The sequence below is a fragment of the Canis lupus genome, chromosome 11, assembly GCF_048164855.1.
Source record: "Canis lupus baileyi chromosome 11, mCanLup2.hap1, whole genome shotgun sequence".
NCBI lineage: Eukaryota > Metazoa > Chordata > Mammalia > Carnivora > Canidae > Canis > Canis lupus.
In genome coordinates this window covers 67545775-67558224 of record NC_132848.1, presented here as the reverse complement: position 1 = coordinate 67558224, position 12450 = coordinate 67545775, and the positions used below count along the sequence as shown (strand labels likewise).

Genomic DNA, 12450 nt, shown 5'->3' with positions numbered 1-12450 from the left:
CTTAAATATTAACTGTTTAAAATCATCTGATAGGAAAATGGAAAATTAAAAATCTGCATCTGTGAATTCTAGTCAATGACATGCATATGATAAATTACTTTAGAAGTATGTTGATACTTTGAATATATCGAGAGGCTGATGGAGGGATGAATAAATAAAATGTGATATGTCAGCAGAGTGAATATTAATGTCAGAATCTAAGTGATGGATATATGGGTTTCACTGTAAAATTCGTACAACTTTGCTATACATTCTAACCACTTAATAAAATGTTAGGGTGGAATCTATACCTACAAGAACATACGTTACTTTTAACCATTAACAAATATAATACAACAATTTTGTTACTTACTTTCCTCTAGAATGTATCATTCTATTAGATGGCTTATATAATCAATACACATTCACAACCATAGTTCATCAAATTTAGAATAAGTCTGATTTGATTTCATCAGAATATTTACTTTTATTTCCATGCAAGAATACAGCTTTACATGTCTGACCCAATATGAACTCAAAATAAAAGCCTCATCTATCTACTTCTAAAACAGCTATCCTAAAGGATTAACTGAAAGAAACATCTGGCATTGAATATTTTACCATTCCTCTGAAAAAAAGGGCAGTTAAAATGGAAAAAGGTGTTAACCTACGAAATTAGTGCAAATAATTTAGAGTAACTCAAACACCTAATTCAAAAATTTATCCATATCTAAAATTTTAATTAAAAAATCATAAAACATATAATCTTCCCTAGAATATTTCAACTTCAAAAAATACAAATGCTAAGAGCATGTGACTTGCCCTCATACCTCAGAACCTTAGATTTTTACCATCCTGAACTTCATCCCTGAACTTCAAGCCTAAACTACCACCTGTTACCTGAAAGAACGAGAAATCACAGAAACTGAGATGCTGTTTCAAAGGCATTTATATTTTACGAAAAGCAGGCAGTATAGATTATATTTGCCAAGAATTATTTTGAACAATGACACCTCAAATTGGAAAACAGAATGAACATACTTTAAAACCACAATTAAATCCCTAGAAGGAAATTCCATTAAAAAAGTTTATTAAAGCCTACACGGTTCTCTATAAATGTACTCTTAAACTCTAAGATTTTACACTAATGCATGATCTTTTATTTAGAATAAATATAGGAATTTCCATTTAAATGTTTTCATTTATACAAAAGAAAACTCCAAAAAGATACTGTTACTAGTTAAAATATAAATCACTAGAAATGCTTGATATTCATCTTTGTCAAAGCTGCTTACAAATAATATCAAAAACACACAAACCTGAAAATACCTACTACTGAAGCACTTAAGAAATACCACACAAAAATATAAAGAAGAGTGAATATAAAGAAGAGTTGGATGTGCCCAACTTCTAGTTCAAAAGACAAAGGGGCCACATGATGCTATTTACTTAGGGGGAAGATCTGTTGTTTATGTAAAAGTCTTATAAGACTCACATTTTTCTTATTTATCCTCAGGTAATGTTATAAAAAATCCGCTCATCAATAAAAATGGCAATCAATCTCTTTTCTTCCCTTTTTACAATCTATAGTCATTTGCATATTAAAGTTTTACTCAATTTATTACATATTTGCTACCCAACCGGAGGTAAATACATAAGACTATGATACGCAATGTTCAATTTAACATTGATCAATGAAATAGATTTATCCATATGTAACAACTTCACCCCAATGCTCTGGATCACACATATTCTAAATAAAGCTACTTGGTTTCTAATATTATGCACACCACATTCCATTTTAATTATAACATTCATCTACAAGAAACACAAGGAAAACAATTCAAAACTATGTTAGTAATTAGTTCTGGTTTGGTCCATTGTATGCAATCAGGAAAGTACAGGACTTAATTAGTTGCTACTAAATTGAAGCAATGAAAAAGGTTAAAAATCAAAGTACTTAAAATTAAAATATGGAATTACCCCCCTCCCCAATACTACAGGGACACAAAACAACAACTACTGTCCCGTCAAGCAAAAGTGGAAAACAAACAGAGAGCATGTGTGTAACCTCACTTACCATCTTTTTGTTATTCTACTTCAACAGGTCAAGAAAGGTGAAGAGAGAGAAGGTAGAAGTAAGAGTCAGAAAAGGCCTAAATAAAATCCTCACTGAAATTTTTAAACATACAAGCAATAGAGACAAATTAGGTAGAGGTCAGATGCAGTTCTATATTTTACGGAGTTAATAATTAGGGCCAAATTAACATGGACAGTTATTACTCCTGAATGAAAATTAACTCATTAAACAATTTAAATTTCCAGTTTTTAGTCTATCACCACATTTTAGCTAACAAAACACAAAATGTATAAGTCAATCCACTAGGCACAGGAATTCCAGAAAGTCAAGTTTCTTTAATTCATTACTGAATTTAAGAACCTTAATTAAGGAAAATAAATAACAGAAAAGGTCTAGCTGAGTAGGTAGAGGGTGAGTTTAGAGTGGCTTTTCCAAGCTCTAGTAGTCAAGTTAAATTTGACACAGATTTCTTCTACTATTTTCTACTGGAAGAACAAATTAACTTGAGAGACTTAAAAGATTGAACAGATTGAACAGAACTGAGCCAACAGAACACAGAATGACAAACCATACAAGCAAATGCTACGGGGGAATTCCTTAGCAAAAATGTCTTAGAATATGGACTAGTTTCATTTCTATCACTTGGCCTTAAAAAGCAAGAAAGTGGGAGTGAAAAGATATGTATTCATTTGTGCCATGTTAGAGAATACAAATGGTTATATGTGATGTATCTGTACACCTCAAAAATGTTATTATCTGTAAATTATATAAAAGATATTCTTTAAAAGCCTGATACTGAATAAAAATGTGACTTCCAACTTCATTACAAGGCTGTCCTTATCACTAGTATCAGCTAAATTTTAAGCTGTTCATTAAAGATTAAATTCAATCAGAATGAAAGGCATTCACAAAAAGAGAATAAGGTATCCCTAAATTTCCCAAAAGAAAAGACCTTGGAAAAAAAATGATCATATTGACTGTCCCACTTGATTGTAAAATAACGAAAGAGGCCAGAATCTTTCACTATCTTAAGCTTTTAAAAATTTAACCCAGAACCTCAGTTTCAGTTGGCATTTGTACTCATTGTGTAACTCAATTCTCCAGTACCAAGAGCAAAGTGCTACCAAGTAGCAATCTTTCCTAGCTATTAGTACCTTTCTAGATATCTCAAACAAACATCCCAAAGGGGTCCACTTAACTCATATTTCAAAAGACTCATAGTCTAACTCAAGTTTTGCCAAAGACTGTCCAGATAGGACCAACAATGTTAGCTTGTTCACAAATAATTCAGTAAAAGGACCCCAAAATTTGACTGCATTTTTTATAATCTGATCCCTAGGCCACCAGAAGAATTTAAGTCAACTGGTGACCACTGTCTTTTTGATTGTTCTATTTTTTCTTTTAGAATATTGTAATTCCCACTTGATTTCCAATCTCTTTAATACAGAGAAAAATCTATCATCCTTAATGTCCAATCTCTCATGTTTAAGTACAGTGAGTAGGTAATGACAACCTTCCTCCTCTCTCCCTACAGTAAGATAAATAATGCAAGGCCAACTCAAGACTTGCATGGCTCTTCCTGAACACTAGAAAATCAGTTACTATATTAGTGAAAAAAGGAACCAATAAAATTTATAGCCTGTTTTCCTGACTCGCAATATTAAAAAGGAGGAGGATCAGGCCATGAGAACATGAAAAGGAGAAGTCTTAGGTCCCAAATAGACAGTAACATATAATGAAAAATATATGGAGTTGAAAGACATAAAAATATCAAGCTGATTTCTTTCAAACATATGTAATAGAACTTTAAGTCACTAATACAATATTCACATTAATATATAAAAATCTTATTAAGAGTTTTACTCCATTCAGAGAGTAATGGCATTTCAGTTTTTGTGTCTTTCTTCAAGTGTGGATATAAATTAAAAATATAAGAAATTCTGCCTCTTAACTTTCTTGGTATCATATCTTAAAACTACTTAATTCAAAGAACACTCCACAAGTTTTGATCCTCATTTATCAATAAATAAAATATTACCTTGATTTCAATGTTTCCCACTTTGGTGGTTGATCTGATAATAGGTCTTCCAACCAAAGCTGGGAAGATGTGTTCTGGAAAGTTTGAGCCTGCATATCCACACTTCACAAACTAGAAGAGAACAGTAAAAGTGGGTTAGTGTCAAGGTATTTACTATGTCCACTTAAAAACAGCATCTGAAAAAAATCACTTTGCATTTATACAGTATTTTAAACTTTTGGTGCTTTCAAATTATCCAACGTAGTCACCCAATCTATCACATCTTCCTTTTATTTCCTTTATGGCATTGACTACTTCCAGAGTTCAAGTGTATTTACTGGTTAACTGCTTATTTGGTGCATAAAGCTCCCCATTACAGGAAAAGTCTCAGGAAAACAAGGAGCTTAAGCTGAGCAGTTCATAATGGAGCCCAATGTCTCAAAGAAATCTCAACACACCGTGGTCACACAAGTGGGACTGGGACAGATTCACTCAACAAATGCTAATAATTTTTAGAAAGAGAAATGTTAGAAACTGGGCAGAACTAAAGCTTCAATTTTTCTAAAGCAGGCTTTCATTTATCTCTGTCAATTCACTTAATCAACATTTATAGGGAGGAAAAATGGCATCTGACTAGGATGTTAAAATAAAATGGTAGGCATTTCTGACTGCTTATACTTTTACATTTATATAAATGTACTTTGTAATACCAGGTAACAGAATTTTATATTCGGACAGTATAGTTCTCCAAAGAGGACATAACACTGATTCTGATGATATTTTGTAAGAAACTGATACACTAGAGAAGTTAACAACTACAGTAAACCTGAAAATAAAACCAAGGGTTTTTTAATTCTTATATCAATAATACAGTCTGTTCAGTCTTCTTTTTAAGAGCAGACATTGCAAGGAAATGCAATTAAAAACCTTAGGGTGGGAGGAGGAAGCTATAGCACAGGAAGTGTAATCAGAGTCTCTACCCTCTTCCTTAATAAGTCTTTATTCAATGTAGGTTCTCTTGTGCAAGGATTTTGTGTCTACTGATGAATCCCAAGTGCCTAGAACCGTGTCTGGCATGTAGGAAGTGCATACTATGTAACTGATCAATAAAAATTAAGTTTGCTGTTGATTTGAATGTATGATACTATGATTATTTTAATACAGAGAATACATTTCATATTGAGAAAAAGTGCATTGTATCATGGCTCCAGGCACCATACATTCTCTGAAAAGAATTAAGGAGAAAAACAGTATCTGAATGTGACACATGACAGTAATAACGAAAAGGTTGACAGAAACTATTAACCTATCCCTTCACAGAAAGCTACTGTGTTTATTTTTATTTTATTTATTTTTTTATTTATTTTTATTTTTATTTATTTATTTATTTTTTTATTTATGATAGTCACAGAGAGAGAGAGAGAGAGAGAGAGAGAGGCAGAGACACAGGCAGAGGGAGAAGCAGGCTCCATGCACCGGGAGCCCGACGTGGGATTCGATCCCGGGTCTCCAGGATCGCGCCCTGGGCCAAAGGCAGGCGCCAAACTGCTGCGCCACCCAGGGATCCCCAAGGAACTGTTTAGTTGATTGTAAAACTTAGCATCAATCTTAAACTTACTGACTTTTGACTAACCCTCCAAAATACAGAATTTTCATATTTCAAACATATCTGCACCAACCTTGTTGGAAATGTTGATGAACAACATTTAATTATAAATAGCCTAAACATTCTGCCAATCAGAACTTCAAGTGAATTTCAAGTCTTTTATAAATAGAACTTTCAAAATATGTTAAAGTCATGACTTATGCAGATTAAACTATGAAAAATCTGTCTGAAATACCACCTGAATTCCTATCCTCTCAATTAACCTTTACATTCTAGAATCTACATAAAACATACCGGGCAGCCCCGGTGACTCAGCGGTTCAGCACCGCCTTCAGCCCAGGGCGTGATCCTGGAGACTCGGGATTGAGTCCCACAGTCAGGCTCCCTGCATGGAGCCTGCTTCTCCCTCTGCCTGTGTCTCTGCCTCCCTCTCTCTGTCTCTGTGGCTCTAATAAATCAAAAAAATCTTAAAAACAAACAAATAAAAACATACTGTTCATATTCTTCCAAACCCACAGAACCCAGTCCTGGTTACTTAACCTCTAAGCCACCAAGGCTAGGGCATTTTTCAGTTATAGCTACCTCCTTCTAAAACTATGATACAATTCCTATTGGATTACTTTCAAGTCAATAGTAGGATATGATGGCATAAGGAATAATCCGTTTGCTCTCACCTACTTCTCCATTTGAGTAGTGGTTGACAGTAAAGAACTATACTATATTCTTATCCCAAAATAATGTTAAACAGAATTCAGTAGTACTAGTCTATTTTTCTACAATGTCTTCTAACATATTTATCAATGTGACCCAGAAGGAATTGGAAAGACAAATGCCACAGAGGAAATTAATAATTCCTAGTATTTTTAAGTATATTCAAATTAACAGAAAAAGGAAAAAACCTCCCACATTCTTCTACAGCATAAATTCTTTCTTGTCCTTAAGTCAAAATTCAGCTCACTTAATATGAACTGAAAAGATATGGAAGGATAGAGAATCTCTTCTAATTATTATTCTAACCATACCCAAATTTCTGTAAGTAAAACTGTCATGATCATCAGCCTAATAACATTAGTCATAATTTACCTTATATTCCAAATATAGAAAGTACTATGTAGATATTAAATCCTTATGTTTACCACAAAGTAATGAACAGATAAGAACACTGGGAGTGTCAAAAGTGTCCACTGCAGTCTAAAAATGCTCACTTATATAGGTATAAATGCTTTCAAAGAAATTTATAGAATGAATGAAAAAACAATCAACAAGTTTTTAAGGGCCATCAGCATATTAAATATAAACAAATGATTTAAGAGAGAAATCATATTAAAATTGCAGGTGGGAGGATGAGCCTGGCATGGGAAATAAAGTCCTGGTGCCGGGAGGAGGCTGTGAAGGTTGATCTGCTTCCCCTCTCATTCTGAGAGGCACATACTCAGAAGCATGCCACATAGCAAATACATAAAAAAGCACATAGTCAATGTTTACTGATTATAAATGTTCACATGGGCAGTTTAGATCTTAAAATTCTTGTTTGAGCATATTTTAAGGGATGAAATACTTGCCAAGAGACTAAGCTATGAGACCCCCTGAAACTATCAAAACAACTGTAAACCTACTTACTTATTCTGGTGTTTTACAAAACAAGGAAATTTGGCTTTTAATTCAAATTAAATATATCAATCGCTTATTAATGAAATTACTTATTCAGCTTATGCAGCTTATTGGAAGCAGATGTTGCCACAGTAATCCAGAACTAACACTCCTACAAAGTACCAGATACTCAGTTAAAATGACAGTAGCTGTACTATGTCACATTATTTCAAATCCGAAAGCATTAATAGCTATAACAAGAATTTAATCAAAATCTATTTTTAATAACAAAATGAAGACGCAATTTGGCATTTCCTTTCTTGCAAAAAGTACTTTTTAAAAAAATCTAATTAATGATGCGATAAAATGCAAAGAAAATATTCTTTTCTCAACTACTCATTTGGTATTATTTTAATCCTTGAAATACCTCACCCACTCTAATCATTTTAAGACCTGGACTTAGTTCTCTCATTGTGTGCAAGAAGGCTATGTTTAAGAAATAGATTTTACCATATATAGTTTCCTTTTCGTAGCACTGTGGTTTGAACTGGCTCCCTTACTTGCCACTGAGTCATCAAATGGTAAGAGCATGAACAGTATAACGTTCTTTCAAGCAAAAATGAAGAAAAAAAATCCACCTATATATGCTCTAAAAGTACGTTTCTCCCCTGAGAAAAATAAACTGGGGTTTATAAAGCCTTATTTGAGCTTATTTAATTTTTTCTTTATTAATTCAATCTGATGGTATTAATATATTTATTAATTTAATTGCCTAGTGATTAGTTTCATCTTAAGCCAAATTCTATTCCAAAGCATTTTGCAGAGTGAAGCCAAATTTGTTTTTGGTTTGTTCTTACGTCAGCACTCCTAAATTCAACATATAAACTAGCAAACTAGCATAGGGATCTCTGGGTGACTTAGCAGTTTAGAGCCTGCCTTGAGCCCAGGGCCTGATCCTGGAGACCCGGGATCCAGTCCCACATCGGGCTCCCTGCATGGAGCCTGCTTCTCCCTCTGCCTGTGTCTCTGCCTCTCTGTCTCTCTCATGAATAAATTAATAAAATCTTTAAAAAAAAAAGTTAAAATATAGCATAAATCTGATAAAGCATACCATAAACAACAAATGTGAGAATTATTAGTGAAAGCATAATTATCCTAGCACTACAAGCTATTTTGTATCACTAGACCCTAGAAAAAAATTTTTTTAAAGATTTTATTTATTTACTCATGAGATACAGAGAGAGAGACAGAGAGGCAGGGACACAGGCAGAGGGAGAAGCAGGCTCTATGCAGGGAGCCCGACGTGGGATTCGATCCCGGGACTCCAGGATCACGCCCTGGGCGTGAAGGCAGGCACCAAACCGCTGAGCCACCCAGGGATCCCCAAGACCCTAAAAAATTGTACCAGTCACATAGCAGGCGCAGAGGTCTTCCCCCTTGGTGAACTAGCTCAATGCTGATGAAATCACCCATTTGGCAACAATATATATTAGGGGCCTTGGGCCCAACTCTTGAAAGACGCCTAAGCAGATCTCCAGATTTTCACCTGTCTGGCCATTTTCAGGGGCTCTATTTAGATGCAAGCTCTATTTTAGGTTTGAATGGTTACAAAGATGAAATGCATAAATGGAATCAGGTAAGTTTTCCTTCTCTAGGCCACCCACCCTAATTGAGAGAGACCCTAGTCTAGGTGGGAGCTGGTGCAGAAGAGACGCTGCAAGACCAACATCTGGCACGTGATCTGTAATCTGGCATGTAATCCTAAGAACTCACCCACTTTTAGAAAATTTGAATCAGGGCCTGCCAGCAAGGTTAGACAAAATCATCAACTTCTCAAATTGCCTATAAGTCTAAAACCTAAAATGTGTAAAAGGCAAGTTGCTTTAAGACTAACAACTATTGGGATCCCTGGGTGGTGCAGCGGTTTAGCGCCTGCCTTTGGCCCAGGGCACGATCCTGGAGATCCGGGATCGAATCCCACGTTGGGCTCCCGGTGCATGGAGCCTGCTTCTCCCTCTGCCTGTGTCTCTGCCTCTCTCTCTCTCTGTGACTATCATAAATAAATAAAAATTTTTAAAAAATCTTAAAAAAAAAAAGACTAACAACTATTTACATAAGTTTTTAGAAATTAAATTTGAACACCTTAGTATTTACTTGTAGATAACTCAGTATAGCTTTAGGTACCTAAACTAAATCAAGAGGACTATGAAATATAAGCAGTAAGAAATAGAGAATTTCTGTATTTAGAATACTCTAAATTTTCAGAAATATCACAGCATTCCTAGCTACATATTACATCAGAACTATTTCTTCATTTGAAGCCAGTCAGGTCTATAGAAAATTCAGATAAAATTTTAAAGTAATTAGAAATGTAACACCAAATACATAAATTTTGTTCAAATTAACTACATTTTTCCTTTACTGATCTCTTAAAGTACAAGAATCTTAAATTATGGATTAGCCATAAGCCTAATCAGTAACATACAATCAGCTTTCTACCTCAGGTAAACTAATGAAATAGTAATAAAAAAAGAACTCATGGCTAACACTCCTATTCTAATTGAATATCAAAAAGCTCATACACTACAAATACAGAGCTCATTATCATTCGAAGAGAAGGAATCCACTGAAATATAAAGGCTCTGATTTCTAAAGGGAATATAAAATATATCTACAAAAATATTTTAAATTCAATTTTTAAAGTCTTAGATTTATTTAGAGGTCAATTTGAGACTACAGGGGGAATCAAGCTACTTTTTTTTTTTTAAAGCACCTTTAACTGACTTTCAGCTATAAAAGTAATGTTTGTAGTTAATTTGAAGAGTCTCATGTTTTCTTAAAAAACAAAACAGACCACTTTCGAATAATGCAGAAGAGTCACAAAGCCTTTCCCATCTTCCCTCCCTCTTATCCCCAAACTCACAGGGTAACCTCTACGAACTTATTTCTCCCTCTAAAACTTTAGAAGTTTGTGGACACAGAAACATATTTACATGTTTCCATAGTGGTGGATCTTTTCTCTTTCTTTTTTTTTTTTTTAAGTATACGATTTTGAACGGATGTCCCATGATTATATCTCTTCTTACTCTCTTGTTTTTAACTTAGTTCATACAAAACTAATATAATCATCGCTTCTGAAAGTCTGTAAAACAGTAAGGGTAGTATTATGCCAGTAAATATCAGCTCTTTTATTTTTCATCCCAACAATCCAATTTCCAGAATATTTTAAAATTCAAGTAAAAAAATTTTTTTTCAGGTGTACAACGTAGTGATTTGACAACTGTATGTCGTGCCTCCCACACCACAGATGTAGCTGTCATCGGTCATCATATAAGTGCTGTAAAGATGCCACTGACCAGATTCGTACTTGTCATCCCTGTGATTTATCCACTTCATAACTGGAAGCCTATTTTCTTTTTTATTTTATTTTATTTTTTTTATTTTATTTATGATAGTCACACAGAGAGAGAGAGAGAGAGAGAGAGAGAGAGGGGCAGAGACATAGGCAGAGGGAGAAGCAGGCTCCATACACCGGGAGCCCGACGTGGGACTCGATCCCAGGACTCCAGGATCGCGCCCTGGGCCAAAGGCAGGCGCCAAACTGCTGCGCCACCCAGGGATCCCTGGAAGCCTATTTTCATTCGTATGCTACATTTATGGAAAAAAGAGGAGAAAAGTCATAAAATACCCTAAGTCCAAAATGATTGGAAATCATTGCAATGGGACAGCCCAGGTGGCTCAGCTGTTTAGCGCCTGCCTTCGGCCCAGGGCGTGACCCTGGATGGAGTCCCACGTCAGGCTCCCTGCATGGAGCCTGCTTCTCCCTCTGCCCCTCTCTCTCTGTGTGTCTCTCATGAGTAAATAAATAAAAATCTTAAAAAAAAAAAAAAAAAAAAAAAAAAGAAATCATTGCAATGTAGGGGCAAATGATCACTACAGAACTCATCCATCCCAGTAACACTTCTGTCTCCTAATGTGCCACTCCAAATAGGTTGCGTTTTTTTTTAATGGGGGGAGGGGTTTGAACGCAACAACTTTCACATGATTTCTAAATCAGTGTTTAGCCAATTTTTTTTTTTTTTTAACAATCGTCTGTCTTTTGGAATCTTAAAAACTTAACATGATCTGTGTTTCTGCATCTAAGGAAGTAGGATGGGGGAGGGAGTTACCAGAATTGGTGAACTTCCCCTGCAAGGTCCACAATGAACACTTGAGCCTTAGTGGGGGGGGGGGGGGTGTCCCAGATCTCCCAAGATCAATGGACACAGACGTGCCTCTGCGGAGGCTGCACCGAGGCCAAATTCCCAGCCTGCATAACAAAAAGTAAATGATGCTTGGCTCCACGCTGCTCCCTCACCCCCGGGTAAGGGGGGAGCAGCTCCAAAAACTGCGGCTGCCCGAAAACTGCGAAAGGGCTGCGGCTCGTTGCATGACAGCACTTCCCCCTTTTTTTTTTTTTTTCTCTCCTCGAGCTCGTTTCCTGCCTGCCGTTCGGTATCTTCAATTCTACAGGAAGAGGAAGGCCCTCCTGGTGCTTCTCCCTTCTACAGAAGCAGCGACCCTGGGGAACAGAATCCTCATGGAGCAGACCTACCTGCCCGGCCTTTGACCCCTGCAGCCCTCTAGCCAGAGCATCCCCGTTGGGCGCGGCGGCGGCGGCCGGGCTGCAGGCTGGGTCCCCCCGGGCCTCCCCATCCCCCACCCCACCCCTCCGCCTCCAGCGTCCGCCAGGCCCGCCGCCCCGACCCCGAGCTGCCCCGGGTCAGCTCGCCCCCCACGCCCGCGGAGGCCGGAAGCGCTGCCCCGCGCCCCCGGGTCCCGGCGGCCCGAAGGCCCATGGGCGCCGCCGCGAGCGCCGAGGGCCGCCGCGCCACCAGCACGTCCCCGGCCGGGCGCTTACCCCGGTGCCGTTGTCGCACACCACCACCTTCCTGCCCTGGCTGTCCATCGTCCTCCCGGAAGAGAGCCGCCGCCGCCGAACGACCTACAGCCCCCGCCGCCCGGCCCTTTCCTCTTCCTCCTCCTTCCTCGCGGCCCCTCCTCCGCCCCAACTTTCTTCCACCAACCGGAAGTCTCCGCCCGGCCCCACCCGCCGTTTAAGACACGGAACGCACGGAAGGGGCGGGGATAAGAGGGCGGAGACAGAGACTGGCAGGCGTGAGGTCCAATAAGAGGCGG

The 12450-nt window shown here is 37.4% G+C and overlaps 1 protein-coding gene across 1 annotated transcript in view; it reads right to left on the bottom strand.

Moving 5' to 3' along the window:
• ACTR2 (actin related protein 2) overlaps window positions 1–12347 on the bottom strand; it is a 36906-nt gene extending 24559 nt beyond the window's left edge. The window contains exons 1-2 of the mRNA XM_072768627.1: window positions 12173–12347; window positions 4098–4208 (exon numbers count right to left, since the gene is read on the bottom strand). Coding sequence (XP_072624728.1) covers window positions 4098–4208; window positions 12173–12220 — 159 coding nt within the window. The 5' untranslated portion in view covers window positions 12221–12347. The remainder of the gene's footprint in view (window positions 1–4097; window positions 4209–12172) is intronic.
• Between the last annotated feature and the right edge of the window lie 103 nt (window positions 12348–12450).